This window comes from Symphodus melops, assembly GCF_947650265.1.
Source record: "Symphodus melops genome assembly, chromosome: 12".
Lineage (NCBI taxonomy): Eukaryota > Metazoa > Chordata > Actinopteri > Labriformes > Labridae > Symphodus > Symphodus melops.
In genome coordinates, this window is record NC_136702.1 from 9,833,213 (window position 1) to 9,851,184 (window position 17,972).

The 17,972-nt window shown below is 40.8% G+C and overlaps 3 protein-coding genes across 6 annotated transcripts in view; 2 read left to right on the forward strand and 1 right to left on the reverse strand.

The window, feature by feature from the left end:
- Nucleotides 1–10,379, reverse strand: part of osbpl6 (oxysterol binding protein-like 6) — a 32,904-nt gene extending 22,525 nt beyond the window's left edge. For 2 of the 4 annotated variants that reach the window (XM_079357536.1, XM_079357534.1), the window contains exons 1-2: nucleotides 10,060–10,372; nucleotides 2,320–2,555 (exon numbers count right to left, since the gene is read on the reverse strand). In XM_079357536.1, the coding sequence (XP_079213662.1) occupies nucleotides 2,320–2,466 (147 nt within the window). In that variant the 5' untranslated portion in view covers nucleotides 2,467–2,555; nucleotides 10,060–10,372. Of the gene's footprint in view, nucleotides 1–2,319; nucleotides 2,556–10,059 lie in introns of all 4 variants that reach the window. The other 2 variants (XM_079357535.1, XM_079357537.1) reach the window with 2 other exon arrangements.
- A 1,984-nt stretch (nucleotides 10,380–12,363) lies between these two features.
- On the forward strand, nucleotides 12,364–14,071 carry LOC306832317 (cytochrome c-b). The gene is made up of 3 exons (XM_079356896.1): nucleotides 12,364–12,525; nucleotides 13,213–13,389; nucleotides 13,484–14,071. The coding sequence occupies exons 2-3, from the start codon at nucleotides 13,218–13,220 to the stop codon at nucleotides 13,627–13,629; spliced, it is 318 nt and encodes a 105-aa protein (XP_079213022.1). The 5' UTR covers nucleotides 12,364–12,525; nucleotides 13,213–13,217; the 3' UTR covers nucleotides 13,630–14,071.
- A 1,137-nt stretch (nucleotides 14,072–15,208) lies between these two features.
- Nucleotides 15,209–17,972, forward strand: part of pde11a (phosphodiesterase 11a) — a 33,269-nt gene continuing 30,505 nt past the window's right edge. The window contains exons 1-2 of the mRNA XM_079357720.1: nucleotides 15,209–16,341; nucleotides 16,760–16,918. Coding sequence (XP_079213846.1) covers nucleotides 15,553–16,341; nucleotides 16,760–16,918 — 948 coding nt within the window. The 5' untranslated portion in view covers nucleotides 15,209–15,552. The remainder of the gene's footprint in view (nucleotides 16,342–16,759; nucleotides 16,919–17,972) is intronic.

Sequence of the window (17,972 nt, forward strand, 5' to 3'; positions counted from 1 at the left end):
GCTGGAGGGAAACAGCCATCAACATATCAGGATAAATCAGCATCTCTTAAACGAAGCGTACTTATGGACAATCAAAAACAAATTCAAATGTGGTGCTGGAATAGATCAGCCGGCAGAGCAGGCGTCCCGTGTTTAGAGGCCGCAGTCCTCGACACATCGGTCACAAGTTCCACCCCTGATCCTGATGTCACTGCCTCTCTCTCTTCCCAACATTTCCTGTATCTCCTACCTGTCCTGTCAAATGAAGGCCAAACATCCCCAAGATGGGAAAAAAGCTATCAGAAGAGGCAGCTTTCCTTCACACGGTATATCCTTCCATTATTTTCAAATTCACCAATTTAGCTACAACCCAGCTTTAATGTCCGTTTATGTACGCAGGTTGCATGTTTCCCTTCTTATAATGGTTGTAAGTTTATTTTGAATTGAACAGAAGAGAAACCTGCTTCTGTGTTAATATATCAAAGTGGTTCGCAGTTAGGCACATCACTGATTCATTTAGCCAAAACGACACAAAAGAGCTGCAAACATCAGGAGCTAATTCCTGTTTAGTTTACTGATTAGTTCTTCGGTAATGAGGTTTTGATAAAGCAGGAAATCTACTAGACAAAGATGTTTGCTGCTATCTTATTGGCTGCCTCTTGGACGGGTACCTGACTTGATTAAACACATCCAAAGACATCAATAACAAAAAGAAGTACTTACAGATAACCTCACTCTCAGATTAAGCTGGCTTTAAGATTGCGGAGTTTCTCGGAAATTAAAAACCCTAACCTTTCACCCGTGAGGGAATTCTTATCAGCGCCTCAGTCGCCGACATTAAAGATTGAGGACTATGAACAAAAAAACTGCTGGGAGGGTTAACCGTCACAATCGTGCGCTTTTAAACAGGCCTCATTTCCCAGACACGCTCGCTTTGACTCCTCACAGCGCCATCACAAGCTGCGCTCCCACTCAGCAAACCAGAGCGTGCCACATGTTCAGTGGAGCACCGAGCCTCGTCCTGTCCCTCGTGAAATATTGATCAGCCTGTGCCGACGGAAAGCTGTGATGTCAGAGATTCCAATTTCGGTGCACTGTTTCTGTGCAGCCACAGTGACACAGCACCATGTGAGGTAAAGGGGGGGGGGGCTTTGGGTGGCTCAGTGCCAGGGTTAACTTTAACTGTGGAATAGGATGCTATCTCATGGTTAACAACACTTCTGCAAGGTTTTTGTTTAGCTATTCCCTGCCTCGGCTGATTAGTCATCTAATCGATTGATAATGCCTTACAGTGCTGAATATCTATCTATTAGGCTTTTTCATTGAACTTTAACAGTAAATGAACTATTTATAATTAGTCATTATCAGAGGTGATGGGTCAGTGTGCGAGAGGAAATTAGCAGAGGGAAGATGAGTCATTGAAACTGTAAAGAAACTGAATAATTACACTGATTGTATCTCTAAAGGATTTGTTCGGAAGTAGAATTTGGATTTTATCTACCAGGTATGTTGTCGTTCTGTTTAAAAAATGATCTCTAATTTTTCCTTTTTGGACTTTTAGAGTGAGCTGACAGAAAAAACCCCCCCCAAAAAACGCAATCATCTCCATGAAACAAACTTCACAGTAACGATTAATGGACTAGAGTATTTTTACAGTCAGTGTGAGCGTCACAGCCCATGTGAGGACATCACCTGTTGTTTTGTGGACTCAAGGTTTTAAGCCTCCAGTTTGGTGTTTTGATTGGACCCACAGGGACCACAAGGGGCCATATTTGGAATACAGGCTTGATACCATGGACTGTATAAAACATGGACATAACTACGTAGTTAACATATAATGGATTAATCTGTTCTGGACGAGAGTCAAGCTTTAGGCTAAGTGTTGTTGGCACAAGCTACAAGACAAAGAGAAACAGATTCAAGGCCTGTCCAGCTTTGGACAGCTCCATACAGAATACAGACATGAAGCATGTGCAGGCTTTGGAGAGGACATTTGTGACTGCTCCATTTGTTTTACATCAAATGGTAATGCAGAATGATGTCTGGATGCTGATTGGATAAAAACTGACAAGGTCATCACATCATTGTTTTGACAGTTTCTTGTTGAACAAACTAAAGCTGCTTCATAAATCTTTCATGATTTTATTTTTCCTGGCAGGCCTTTTTCTCTGCTACCTCCCCGTTCTTTCCTCATATAAAATGTCTCATAGATGAAGGCACCGACAGAAGACTGCAGTGACTCCGAACAATGTTCACTCACTGCAATATTACCTTTGCTTTAAATTCACAGCCAGCCTATTCCCAGAAATCATGGTTTTTATCCAGAGACCGTTCAGTTACCTGTCGGCTGTCTCGCTGGGAGGAGGAAGAGGAGGAGGCGCTCTTGTGAACCGGTGTGGCGGTCTTGTTGCTCGTTATGGAGCTCCTCTCCTCGGAGCTCATGGCGCGGCTGTGGTTGCCTCGATGGTAGTGTTGGTGGTAAGACATGGTGGGCTCTGCGGACCTCCCTCAGCGCTGGGCCCTACAGATCAGGTGCATCCTCTGACACTCTCTCACACTCACTTCTGGATGCTCATCTGGAAATAAAACAAAAAAAAACATTTAAATGAACACACACTCATTATTTAGCCTACATTAACTCTGGCCTCTAAATTTGAGTCTTTCACTTCCAGTTAAAGCGCAGATTACACTTCATGGCAAAGCCCTAATTATGATGTTATTAAAAGCAAACTAATAATCAGCTTTTTTTTAGAAAGACATATTTTCTATTTTAAACTCTTGCTTGGGAAAAACAAGACATTTGTTGGTGTGATGTCAACTTTTGCTCTAGAAAATGATTAAATACCTTTTTTTCCGCATTTTCAGCTTTTTTTCACATCGATTTATCATAAAATAACCGCTTCAATTCATGAATAATAATAATAATAATAATTTAAAAAAAAACTCTTTTCAAAGGATCTTCACTGTTGACAACTACAACATGTGGTAGACAGCCGTGCAGTCACAGCTCACTCTGAGGGAGATCGACATCATCCCACAGGACTGTTGGACGTAAACCTTTCAACATCTCATTAGCTCCATGATCATGAAGGCAATTAGGCAAGCATGCCGAATCAATATGAGAGGCATCTACAGCTCTACTGTATGCTAACACACCAGCTTACTGTTTACACACACCAGCTAAAGCTTGCAGAATCACAATGCCAACATGTCTGAACTATGAAATGTCAATGAAGGCCATATCTTGAACGGACAGACTCGATTCGAAAGATATTGTTCAACTGATGGCGAGAGAGCGACGGGGAGCTCTGCGTTCTATCATTAGTCATGACAGAGTGGTGCTCCGTGCCGCTGACTCAAAAAAAAGGTTGCCTGCAGTGTAGCTGTGTAATCGTCTGAGCGCTCGAGAGGTCTCAGCCCTGATAAAACAAACATCGATTGCAAGATAGCAGAAAAAGAATAAACAAACAAGCCCTGTTCCACACGTGGGGAGATACTAAAGATATTAAAGTTCCTTTACAGGGTCAAATGTGGCAGGAATTTATTTCCACTGAGGAACAATGATGCTAATATGGATACATAGAGGACAAGAACCAGAGAAATAAATGAACAGCAGCTCCAAAACAAATCATGGAGGGAAGAAAATAGTGTTGCCCGGTTGTGGATTCTTAAAATCCACCGCAAAAGATTCTTGTGCCACACATGATTCTGTTTCCAGCCACTCCATTTAGTTCATGTTTCAATGTAATTCAAGTGTTAAGGCTATTTTTGGGTCATAATGAACATAGCCTGTTTATAGTTTCATCCATGTTTAGGATTTGTGGCATTTGTTTAGGTCTTTTGTGATGTCTAAACATCCTCAGCAGACACTTAAAGGCAGGGTTGGTCATTTTTGAAAGCTGAAATGACAAGTAGCACCTTCGTGCTCCGTCCCCCCCCCCCCCCAAAAAAAAAGTCAAACCATGACACAGTATCGGGAAAAACACTAAATTCCACATGATCTCTCTACTTTCATACCATCATTTTAGTCAACATACATTCAAGCTGCAGTAGAAGAAGAAGTAGTAATTCTAGTCGTAGCAACAGTGCAGTTGACCAGTCTCAGTAAGCCGTGCAGGATGACATGGAGACTCGAGTCCGCCTGTATGATTTTGAATTCATTGTTTACAGCTCTGCAGTCTCCTAAGGTTTTCAGGATGTCTGTGTGTGTGTGTGTGTGTGTGTGTCTGTGTGTGTGTGTGTCAGGGGAACTCCTATGTCTCCCGTGCCCTTCTGCACGATTCAGCAGTGTGCACTCTCACATGCGACCTGTTCCGTACACTCATGCACTATCTATAATTCAGATCTTTTTACAGAGTCATCACGCCTGCCCCGTCTTAAAGCAACCACAACCTGAGCTTCTGTAAAACGAGGTGCTAAGTCCATTCAGACTCAGAGTGTAACACACTTAGCCTATTTAATAGAGCTGCTCTCCTTGACCTAATAAGGAAGCAGAAGAGAGGGAGTGCTTGAGTGCAGAACGGACTCTTTTAATACACCGTTGGACCTCGTTAGTAAAACACACGCTGTTATCCTTCAGGTGTATGAACTGTAAATTTAAGCTGCAATGAGACATGTACCAGAACATGAAGAAACAGATTTAAAGCAGCTGTAAATGTAGGTGGAACGATCTGATGCGAAACATGTACATTTAAATCCCTGTCAACACGAATGACAGGCTGAGTCCATGTCAGCTGGAAAGCGGACTTGGACTTGCGTCGCGCTTTACTCTTCTTTTACTCTTCTCAAAGCTGCTCTTACACTGCGGCTCACATTCACCCATTCACATCACATTCACACACTGATGCTGGAGGATGCTACTGTATGCAATGGGAGCAATCCAGGGTTCTGGGTTTTTGCCCAAGTAAGTGCAGGAGCTGGAGATCAAACCCCCCGAGACGACCCGAGACAGCCACCCCAGTGTTCTTTAAAACGTTTTCACGACTGGAACTGCAGGAAAAAAAAAAACAATCTGCAGGTATTTTCTCAGTATATCAGAAACAATTGATCCGACCCCTGAGAATAAACACGTTGCTGTTTGCTACCCACAAGCCTGAAAAAGCTTCATTTCTGACCTCCTAACTACTTACTAAACAAAGTAAGAGCTGAACCATGCAGAGGTTTTCTTGCACTAAACTGTGATCCTGAGCATTATCCAGCTATGCTGAACTTGAAAAATGCATCAAAGTACCTGAGTGTTTGTCGAAGTCCCCACTGAGAAAGACAGAAGTGTTGCTTCATAAGAGCTTGTTACCTTGTTGGGGAAGGTCTGATCAGGATCTGATTAGTCATGCGCTTAATCTTCTAAATCCCGTCACCGTGATTATTCTCCTTTAAGCTGGAAGAACAGGCAGGTGCTGCACGACTGCACTTCTTCAACACCTGGTCAACATCTCCTTTACCTGATCACCGTGTGTGTGTTTGTGTGTGTGTGCGTGCTGCAATGTAAAACAACATACTGTAAGGTCTGCGATTCAGTATCGTGACAATAATGTAAGTTTATAAGCTCAGATGCAGAAAACAAACACATTTTAAAACATGCTCTTATTCGTTGGCTTTGCTTGTTTTTCTTTGTACTCATGTATTTTTTATCTCATGGTGTTTTATTGCTATTTCATGATTACTCTTCGAAGTGCTGTTTTTATTCTGTGCGTGATCTTCAAGGGAAATGTCCCATTAAGACTGAAAAGGCCTTGATGAGGCGATTTTTTTTATTTTTTTTTGGGAGTGAGACGATTCATACAAAAGCAACAGAAAACCAAATCGGAGCGTTCAGCTTCTTCTCCAGTCTACAGAATAAAACCAGCAGATTTAATTTCATCAGATTTACGGAGTAAGAGTCATTGGGCATGAAATCCCAATTTAAAAAATCAATTTACGGAGGGTTTTTTTTTTCTTCTAGTGACACAACTTTATGTTTGAAGCGTGTTAAAGTCAGATATTTGAAATAGGACGGGCTGTTAGAAAAAAAAAAAGCAGCTGAACAAAGAGCAGCATTCAGTCACGTGAAGGCGCGATCGCAGTGAGTTTGAGAACGTCACAGGAAGTGACTGTTGTGCAGACATTCTTTTAATGCCACAAGTTGGGAGTAAAATGTCAGAAACTTTAACGGCTTGAACACGGTCACTCGGTCACAGTTAAGACTTGATCTCAAACGATTTAACTCTCAGTCAAACTGCTAATATAACTCAAAGAGAGGAGCAGGCGATAGCAGGAACGGCAACTTAATAATGCAGCTTCTTTTGTTGGCAGCAGTGAGTTATACCCTGGATTGTATCAGAGCACATTTGGGGAAGTGTGGTACGAAACACTGGTAGTGCAACAAACAACCCTGAGATTATTGCACAAGCATCTTTTGCTCTGTGACAGTGGAGGGGTCGTACAACGTGACTTTACTAAACTGCCGCTTGGTGAACACGCAGTCCGTGCGTTTCTGCTGATTGGTTACAAATGACAAAGAATCCTTGTTGGGAACGAGCCAAACCCTGTGCTCGACTTCCTCATAACAAGTCCACGTTCATGAAAAGTCTGCATAAGCAACAAAAGAGTTTCACTTCCCCTCACCAAACTGCTCCCTCAGCTCAATCACACACACACAACAGGAGATGTGTCTGAATCACTTCAAGCTCCAGAAAAGCAACAGGAGTTGGGATTTTATGTTTTACTGAAGCTGAGCTCTGATTAAAAAACACATTTTAGTGTGTGTCTGTGTGTGTGTGTGTGTGTGTGTGTGGGGGGGGGTGGTCTAAACAGTGCCAACTGATAATATTCTGAGAAATGAATTTCTTGACAGATGTTTTAAGATCTAAGGCCACGTGCTCATTAAAACTACACTTGGAGACGTTTCAGTAATATGAGCTAAAACAGTTCAGATTAAGTAAACAGGACTCGTTGAAGCTAATTGGCTAACTTTACTAAGAGGAAACCCCTTGTACAGTAGTAATAACTTTATTTACACCGCTGATGATCTTGTCATTTAGTTTATTAGGACCAATTACTCGATAAACTAACAAGCCCTAAAATGGAAATAAGTTTAACTGCTGCTGCATTTCCTCATAGCTCTTTTTCACTTTCAGTTGGGTGGAGCCTTATTTGTCTTTGAAAGCTTTACATTAGACGGTAAACACTTCGATGTCCTTTCACTATTTCTCCTCCCAAACTTTGCTGGTTCCAGTTCTGGACTGATTCGACGCCGTTCTGCATTAGATATGACAGCTGGATGTCCACTGGACATCATTTGGAGTGTGGACTGATGATGGTCAAATAAAACATTGCTCATGGATTTTTTTGTTGTCCTTTTGATGAATTTGTTGTGAGAAAAAAATCCTGAGTTGGAGCTTTAGCATGAAATGACATGACATCAGTCTTTGATCCGACGGCTGCGGCGGACTAATTCGGCAGTTGAGTAAATTGAATAAAATGTCAAAGTCTTCCTCTGTTTCAGAGCATCAACGGAGCAAATGAAAAGCTTTAGGGTGTTATTGCATGCTGTTAACTTTAATCATAATGTTGTAAACAAAGCACTGGCGGTACAATTAAACATCTTCATAAACAGTGAGGTAAATGTGTTTAAATGTTTCATAAAGCATGTGTCTTAGAGAATAAAAGCAAATAAGATACTCAGATCTAATTCTGATCTTTACATTTATATTTCAGCACGTATCGTCCAACATTTTGATTTAGTCCCTGAGATATTAAACTTTCATGATTCCTTGCTCCTTTAAAAGGATAAGGTTGTGAGGAGCTTAGTGAAGTTGAAGCAGGTTGGCACAGCACCAGCCACATGCTTCAGGTGCAGTCACCTGTAATAACAACAATCTCCTCTGCTCAAACGCAATGAACAAGATGCAAATTCCAACCGGCTTTGGGGCTTTCTGTGCAACCAAACATGTGCCTTGACCTTAGCAGGCCGACGGCGAGTGAAAAGTCAAATGAGTCCCACAGGGATTGAACAGCATCACCAATGAAGCGGTGACGATCGTCTGTCCAGTTCGGGACAAGGGAGAACAGTGCAGAGCTGTCAAGAGGGCTGTGCGCGCTGCTTTGAGAGATCTGAAGGAAATAAACTTGAGATTTAGACACCTAATATGTCAAGCTGTAGTTCAAGAGCCCAGAGCCAAACAAACATAAAGAAACAATCATGAATCAATTCAATTCTCCTGACTATATGACTATCATCTGATGCTAGTGACCATTAACCACGCAGCTACAACATAAGTGGCATCACTCATCACAGCCTTGTAATACGATGAAGCATGGTGGTTCCTGTGCCTTAATAGAAGAGCAAAGACGTTTATGTTTATGTTGTCTCCACATCCAAGCCACCCACAACATCACATTATCGACCAGCACTCTACAGGGAACCAGGTTTGCTGTTCTCCCCTCTCTGTTGCATAATTAAAGGCGGCACAACAAAAGCAAACTCATGTCGTCCCAGGATTGTATTACAGGGTCTTCAAGGACAACAACTGTCTGAATTTACAACGGCCTAATAATGCACATCGATCGGCACTGCGCTGTTTTGACCATATACCTGGAAGTACGACAGCCAAGCTGAACGCGTGCGTGACATCTGAGAGCGGAGAGCAGCACATCTCTGAAAAGCAGGACTGTTTCTCTTTTTCTTTTTTTTTTTACTACAACAACATGAACTGGACAGAGCCAGTTTATCCTACGCCACACATATTACATCATCTAGGTAGAGCTGGGTTTCACACTGCAATACTTTTTCACTACTCACTGTCTTGTGCCCATATTGGGCACTGTCAAGAGCTGAACGTCGGCCCTGAACATTTGCTCATTTCGGGTCTTCTGTTTCCTGGAATTAGATATCTTTTCTTAACTTTGGATAGTAACATATCATCTCATGTGTTGCATGAAATGAAAAGATGATTTGCTAATTTAAAGTGGAGTAAGAGGTTTTGGAATAACACCTAATTCAATCCTGAAGTAGTATTTTAGTACTGGTTCTACATATCATGTACCCTACAATACATTTCAGTTGATACTAACTATGTTGCTGCTGATAATTAAAGAACAAGAAATAATAAATGACGCTACTTAAATAATAATGACACTAATGATTAAACGACAGCGAAATAAATGGTGAGTTTTAAGGAGTAATAAACCTTAAGGCCATATTTTAGACAATTGGTAAATAACTTTTTGTTTGAATATATAATAAACAGTGGGAACAACAAAAATAAACAACAACGATCTGCTTCGCTTATCAGATGAAGACAGTCTGAATCAAAGTATCTGCATCATAGATAGATAGATAGATAGATAGATAGATAGATAGATAGATAGATAGATAGATAGGGGAAGGCATTGAGACCAATAAATGCACAATCCCCTCTTCTGTTCTTTAATTTATGAGATTATGGTTTATTTTGAACAACTGCAAAGTCACAGGCTGACCTTCAGTCAAAGAGGCTGAGTGATAGTGTGGAGAGTGAGAGAAGTTGGCTAACTTTCAATTAGTTAGCATCTCAACACAGGAAGCACGATAAGAGGGATATGAAAAGATAATACATCTGTACCATAATTCTCACGAGTATTGTAATAAATCCAGGAGCAGCTGTCTAATGGGAGCGTAGAAGAAGATGTGGAGCTCAGTTATAAAGGTGAAAATGTCAGTGACGCATTACGTTTACATCATCAAAGTCAGTGAGAGAGTTAGCTGCGTGGCTGCTCCTCCACCACAGCATCCATGTTTCAAGTGTCCCAGATATCATCATAAAGCCCTTCGGTGATGTCGGAACATGTATGTTTGGATAAATAGTGAAATGGACGTCTTCTCCTCCTCAGTCAGGTTAGCAGCAGCTAGCTAAAGCAGCGGAGGCTAGGTGGAAATGTCTGACTGGTCCTCGGTGATTCACTCAGGATGCAAATACAAAAAAAGGATGGGATGCTGGGGACTCCGTGTGAACACCACAGCTGACCTAAACATTGAAAATGACACGGGAGCTTTTCTCCATTTCCGCAAAACGTCACACTTGAGGTTGTGTAAAAAGGCAGAGGAAAGGCGCAATGACTTACCACAGATGCAATGTAATGATGACCATGTCTTTACAGTTCTTGGCGCAGAAACAATTGAAGGGGGGGGGTCTCCCTCTTTGACTGGCCAGAGATTCTCAGCTTCTCAAAGACAAACTGCCTCCATTAAATGGCGCACATTTAATGTATGTGCTTCTCGTTGTTAGAGGTTGGTTGCTTTGGAGGACTGTGTGAAGTCAAATTAAAAAGTGCTGTGCTTGCCTGTTTCCCTGAATGCGGGGCTGTGATGCTCGGCTCAGCTGCACTCCGGGTCGCTCCTCCCTGCAGCAAGATCGGCTTTGAGCGGGAAGAAATCTCAGGGATGGATCAAACAGTGACGGGCGGCGGCTGCTCACAAAACACGGCAATATGGCCGAAGGATGAACGGACTCGGAGCGAATAAAATGAACATGTAATAGTAATGACACATCTCAAGTAACGTTATAACGCATGTTTATATAGGCAGTGAAGGCTAATAGAGAATAGGCTTACCAAAGGCAGAGTAGAAGTAGAATGATTATGTGTTGATATGCATGCAGGATATATTAGCAACTGTGTACAGTATATGTTACATATTATAGGGTTAGGTTGCGCAACATACTGTGCCTGTCTGGCTCAGAAAACAAGAAAGCATATAACAACATCATTTTTATGGACAATATACAAAGAAAAGCCTCATTAAATACGGTTACTTAAAGATGTAGTATCATTATAAGAAAAGTAACACAAATAATAATAAGAAAAAAGGCATATCTATATGCATATCTAAGGGTTGAATTGAAGCCAGTTACAAATCAAAAGATAATATCTAAACATGACATAGATAGATAGATAGATAGATAGATAGATAGATAGATAGATAGATAGATAGATACTTTATTGATCCCGAGGGAAATTCAAGGCATCCAGTAGCAGTATACAGACAGGCAGGACACAAGACATTAGTTACAATACACACCCGCTGCCCCCCCCCCCCCCCCCCCCCCCCCCCCCTCTGTATACAATAATCCCCCAAACAAGATTTACATACATTTAGACTATAAAGTTCTATCCAGTTTTTTTCCCTGTCTGTCTGTCTGTCTGTCTGTCTGTCTGTCTGTCTGTCTGTCTGTCTGTCTGTCTGTCTGTCTGTCTGTCTGTCTGTCTGTCTCTAAATCCCAATTTTCTCCAGCTTGTTCAAACCACTGATGAGTCCTCCATCAGACCGTGCGGGAGTAGAGTGCCTGTGAGTGTGGTTAAAATGTGTTCCCCAGCCGATGGTCCTTAATGGGGCAATCTACCGAATCAGTTTAAAGTGCAGACCCATTACAAAAAAAAGGTTTAATAAAAAAATAAAAAAGTATTCAGACATGGATATTTACTGAGATTATATTATGATTTAAACCCAGGGCATAAAGGAATAAAAAATCCTAATTTAGGGTGTAAAGTAGATGTCACTAATCCTGACCCCTAAATTTCTATTACTGTAAATACCACTTAAACAGTTTTTTAGATTTTTGTCAATGGTTTAATTCAAAGTTTAGAAACTGAATCCCTCAACAGGCTACGTGCCTGCTTGCAAATACTCAATAAGGTATTGTAGGCTTTGTATATGATGCTAATACTAAAATCCCTATCCCATCTGCTATGCATGGAAAAGTATAGCTTGAGATCTTGAGACAGACTTTGAGTAAGAATAACCATTTTATAAACTCATCTCATCTGTGTGTGATATCCTAGAAGTGTTATACATATCAGGTTTCACGACTGGCTCGGCCAACCTGATCTTACATGCCCCAGTTTCAACTCTTTCTCATAACTTGTCATTGATAGATCACCTTGTGGTTTAGTGATGAGTTCTAACTTTAAGCTTTTCAAGGTAAATCAAATGTGTTATACTATAGGCTACTGATCGTCTTAAAATATAGGCTATGAAATAAAAATATAGAATAACTTCAATTTCTTTCAAATTTTGGAGGTCAATATGATCCTGTTGCTGTAGCGCCTATAGGCCCTATATTCAACAATAGGCCTAAGACATAAGCACATAGCCTATAGGCCTAGTCCTACTTTTGCTGTAGCCATGGGGAAAAAAAGAACAGATACGGATAGAGTGTGTAAATCCCTTCACTTGAATCATTGTCAACACATGACAGGCTTTAAAATAATCTTGCTGTCTGATAATAGAGAAAATATTATTTAGGCTACTATGTCCTCTGTTAAATTGCGTTGTAAGTGGACAATGAGCCTACATTACGAAACACAAGTTAAGTCACTCAATAAAAGTGTCTGTCGTAACCATAGATAGTAAATATTGGCTAGTAACCCAACCTGAGGTCGTTACGAGGATGATGAAAGAGGTCAGCTGACTGATGACGTTTCAGCAGGAGTAACCTCACGAGAAGGAAGCACGTCTGTCGTGACAGAGCCGGCGCGAGAGCGAAAGTGTGTAAAGTCTCTAAAAGTCTGTTGACCACAAACCAAGAAGAGGTAAGACGTCTATTGTTAATATATTAATCTTTTCTGCTGGTTGTTTGTAGTGAGGGATATTTCCACACTACTAAAATCTGTATTTGCCGGTTCCTTCTGGGCAACGTGGTCTAACCGTGTACTGCCCTGTTTCCGGAAAATTATGTTTCAGTCATTTTTATCCATCCGACTCTAATCAGGTGTTTTAAAAAATGTTTTCAAAGCTAAGATTAAAGCTAAGATCTAACTCTTTTTGTATATATATATATATATATATATATATATATATATATACACATACATTTTTTATATCACAGTTTTTTTCTGTTGGCATTAGGCCTCTCTAATATGCCTTTATGACTACTTTTACTATTTTGTAATTCATTAATCGTATTACGTAGTCGTAATAAATGTTTAAATGTACTAATTGTCCTTTTATGTTGTAAATAGTGGCGTTAAAAAAAAGTATATGTAAGTCAGTTTTGTAACAATTCCCCTGCCGCCATATTGGTTGTGCAACACAAAAGTAAAATCCCCCTTGTGGCTACATGAGGGTATAGCGCCCCCCCCCCCTTTTTTTTTTAAACTCAAAAGCTGTTTTCACCAAAATGATTTAAGTAAGATATTTACTTTTTAAACTACTTTTGAGTTAATTAACACTTAACTCCAATGGTCTTATTTTAATTTGCGTTTATCCACTCTGAATAGAAACCATGCCTGCAGACATTGCCAAAGGTAAAAAGGCATTTGTGCAGAAGTGTGCCCAGTGCCATACTGTGGAGAATGGTGGAAAGCACAAGGTTGGGCCGAACCTTTGGGGTTTATTTGGACGAAAAACTGGCCAGGCAGAGGGGTTCTCCTACACTGATGCCAACAAAAGCAAAGGTGAATACAGAAAATGTTATTTTACAGTATTTTAACATTATAGCTGTAAGGAATAAACATAATACCCAACTGTTTCTGCTCATGTATTTTCCAGGTATTACTTGGAATGAGGACACCCTAATGGTCTATCTGGAGAACCCAAAGAAATACATTCCAGGAACAAAGATGATCTTTGCTGGCATCAAGAAGAAGAATGAACGTACCGACCTGATAGCTTACCTTAAATCTGCAACTTCATAAAGAACTACTCCCCTGCGAGTCTTTTAGTCCATCAATTTTCTTAAGAGGCCACTACTCATCATCGATTCCAAATCAGGCAGAAGGGCAAGCAATCTGAGTGGTGTTGGCATGATACGTTTGTCGCAGCTGTGTCTCAGTTTCTGATGTTATCCTCCTATTGTGGTGGAGTAAATGATATCCCCTGGTTATATCAGGTTACTTTTTCTAAAATAAATTATTAAACAATATACTGTGTACTCAGAATGTAGAGACTGAAAGCTGTGTATATTTGTGTTGATAAACTGTCATCCAGTATTTTTCTCAGTTTTCTTGGCTTGAACTAAAAATGTCTTAATAATTGTTCTAAGAATTAATATGCTTCAAAATGTTATGGTACCTCACCAGTCTTTTATTGTTTTATTTGTTTAAGTTGGAAAGTTTAATAAATCTGACACTAAATGGGTTTTTTTCTCCAGTGACTTTTTTTTCCAAGCAGGGAAAATGTTCTGTATGCTTTTTATTTGGTTATGACTGCAGTCTGTACAACCCTACTCGGCTATAATTGTAATTTAGTGTTGTTATTATGGCCACAAAGCAGGAGAAATGATAGCAGGCAGGTGCTGACAGTTAATGTGAATGCAACAGAATATTGTACAATGACATGCCATTGGCTTTCTGGTGTTTTTTTGTTTTTTTTATCAAATAGCATAGCTAGGACTTTTAACGCAAAGTGCTTTTGACATTCTCCCTTTTTCCAAATGATGTTGAAGCTGTAGTTTGATTATAAGAAATCATTGTACAAAGGTTGTGCTTGATAGGAGGCTGAAGGTAAGAAACATAATACACAAGAATGAACAATCTGTGTTCGTCACCAGTTTGATCCTCAGTGCACTTTGTGGTGGATGACTCCCTCTAGCGTTCAAATGTCTCACCTGCAGTTAGTCACTAATATTGTATAAAGGAATTTGATTTTCTGACATCTCTCTGCCAATAAAAGTCGCTGTTGCGTAATTAAATGATACAGACCAACCGCCGCAGAAGCCAAAGTTTAAGTAGGAGGGGGCTGTGAACCATAATTGTTGAGATGCAGAATCTGTCAAATATGCTTTGACACACATTTTCTTCAGGCGACACTCACCTTGATTAGGATTGTCAGCGAGCAGCAACACCACCGAAATTGTGTCAGGGATGCACTGGAATTCATTGTTTGCCGCTCATAAAGCATATTCTATTCTTTTCTTTTTTTCCGGTTTTGTCTTTACCGTAACCTAATAAACCTATAGGGGCACGACATCATTGCTGAGAGTGATGGTCAATATTCAACTATCACCGCTGTAATCCCCCTTTTCAATACATTTATATGCCATGTATGTTTTAATTAATTTATATTTTTCAAGACCAGATATATGTAGGCCTATCTAAGTTAGCCTTTTCCTCAACATCATCCTACTTGGAGCCTGTGTAATGAGAGCAAACGGTTCAAACGTACACAGGGCTGACTGCTGAACAACCCGGAGCTCCTGTCTGTATGACGATGCGCGCGTCAGAGGTTCCGAGCCAACCACAGTCAGCATCCTTTGCACACAAGAAGACCCAAACGACGGCGGTGCTTGGTAGCGGTTCTCGGGGATATTTCTGTAGCTTGTTATAGTCGTGGGGACTAATTTTCTTTACTAAATTGATTTGATGTATAATGTTCTTACATGAAGTGAGCGGCGAGGAGATGCTGTGGTGGACTAACCAGGTGCGCAAACGGGAGTCTCCATCCCGCTCCTTTCAGAGCGTAAACTGGATATGAAGCCAGAGCTCCAGGGGTGTTTCCAGCTTCATGTAATTTAGAAGTTCAATTATTCTCTAATTTAATACAAAGTAAAACCTCATAGATGATATTTCTTTGCCCGACTTCATGGATTTGGTTCGCTGAGGACCATATAAAGAACAGACATGGCAGTGCCAAATATGGTGTTTTCTGACGTGGAAACTTTTCTGGACTCTCATCCCGAGTTATTCGAGGACTACCTAAACAGAAAGGGGAATTATAGTATGGTGGAGAAATGGCTCAAGAATCACCAGGCGTGCAAAAGTCCGGCGGCTGCAGCTCCCGCCGAGCCGAGAGAGGAGAAGAGCAGTGCGTACAAGGATAGCTGGGCGAGCAAATGTGACGGTCTGCAAAGGAGAGCCTCGCAGAGGGAGCTGCGCCAAACTTTCGCCAGATCAAAGGCCATTAATGTGAACAGGACATACGACGAACATGTGAACTCCAGGGCCCAGGAGCCCCTGACCAGCATGAGGAGGAGAGCCCTGTTGAGGAAAGCGAGCTCTCTGCCCCCAACCACTGCGCACATACTGAGCGCACTGCTGGAGTCCAGAGTCAACATCCCCCAGTACCCATCCACAGCCGTGGATTTTAAATATTACCTCAAAGAACATAACGAAAGAGCCTTTTTCCTGGAGCTTGTAAAAGACATATCGAACGACTTGGATCTAACGAGTCTTAGTTACAAAATCCTTGTGTTTGTTTGTATTATGGTCGATGCAGACCGGTGCTCCTTGTTTTTAGTGGAGGGAACCGGCAACAAGCAGACACTTGTGTCCAAATTCTTTGATGTACACGCGGGCACCACAGTTTTACCCTCAATGAATTCAGATGAAGTGCAAGTGCCATGGGGTAAAGGCATCATAGGATATGTGGCTGAACACGGAGAGACAGTGAACATTCCTGACGCATATCAGGTGCCTGTTCTTCTTTGTGTATGCATGTTGGTGTGCTTTTGCATGAGTCACAGAAAGGGAGAAAAGAGACCCAGACCTGCAGGGAGATAGGTCATTTAATCTGTCACAGCTGATTGATCATCAATCAAACTGTGGAACAGAGCCTAGAGCATGGAAACCAGCACTGGCAGTGTGCTGGACAGAGCTTGAGTCAAACCATGTTTGTTGTTTTTGCTGTTAGACTTAGTTTAATATATTCTAAATGTTCTGCACTTGTCTATGTCACAGCCTGTTTTGAAGTTTTGTGTGATATTTGCTTGTTGACTCTGTACATTTCAATGCACTTTCAGTTCAAAGTATAAAAAAAAAGTTATACTTCTTTTTGCAACAAGTGCTCTTACATTCACTCTCCCTTTTGTACTGTCCCTGTGGCTCGTAGGATCGCCGGTTCAGTGATGAAATTGACAAGCTGACAGGGTACAAAACCAAGTCACTCCTGTGCATGCCCATTCGCAACAGTGATGGCGAGATCATTGGAGTTGCTCAGGCCATCAACAAGTCTTCAAGTGGACGACTCTTCTCTGAAGATGATGAAAAGGTAACCTCATCATTTTAGTTTCGAGTGCCAATGCTAAGTCGAGATCTCCTGCAACAATAGTTGTGTGTGAAGAGCGTACTGTTTCAAGCTAACTCCTTGTTTTTGTTTGTTTGATGTCAATGTGGTGTCTTGACTTACAACTAGTTATTTTCATCTCAGATCTTGTTTATAACACTTCATAACACATCTAAATAAAATTGCGACCAATCACAAAAGAGTACGATAATATTAAGAGGAGTCTTAGTTAGCCTTTATTGAGTTAATAGGGAAGAAAATAGTTAAGAAATGTACAGACAAGCTTCTCAAATGATGAATCATAATGATGAATGGTCTTGTTACTTCTTTTCTGGCACCACCACTAAGTTGAGATTTTTGGGTTTATGTGAAGTTTTCAGTTATCCAAGAAAACTCATGAACCTCATGAATCAGCAAAAAGCACTGTGCTGGTATTGATGGTTCTTCTGGCTGTGTTCTGGTTCTGTCAAGTCTATTATGTTACTGGCAAAAGATAATGAGAATGATAACTGGAAATGGGACCAATCCGATCTTATATCGGTGATGGGTCCGATGTTGGTGTAATTTACGTATTGGTTATTAGACTGATGTCGCCAGTCCATGCCACCAATCAAGAACGATGGTTTAGGACTTAAAACAGTCTCAACTCATAGAGTCTCACTTTAAAGACATTCAGACTGAACTGTAAGAAGTGTCCACAAATTGTCAACATCAGGTGACATGGAACAGCTCCTATGTAATCAAAAGCCCAATTATTATACTGAAATTTAAAACGTTTATTTTGAAAACGTTATAGTTGTTGATGCTTCCTGTTGGTATGTGCAGTCAGCAAAATGCAATGCAATGCTGGTTATTCTACAGCTCTGTGTATCCAACACATAACACCACCTACAACAATAACACTATGAATTATTTAAAAAAATCAGATTCACTATCTGTATCTGTACATATCTATCGGAATTTGTATTTTTTTTGTTGGGGGGGGATTGTGCATCTCTAATGATAACACACCAGAATAATATTGTGAACATGCTAAACA

What these genes read in the sequence shown, in the direction of transcription:
- LOC306832317 (XM_079356896.1), top strand. Translation starts at nt 13,218, where the DNA reads ATGCCTGCAGACATTGCCAAAGGTAAAAAGGCATTTGTGCAGAAGTGT. An exon ending in TGATGCCAACAAAAGCAAAG is followed by an intron (nt 13,390 to 13,483) that starts GTGAATACAGAA and finishes TGTATTTTCCAG; the next exon opens with GTATTACTTGGAATGAGGAC.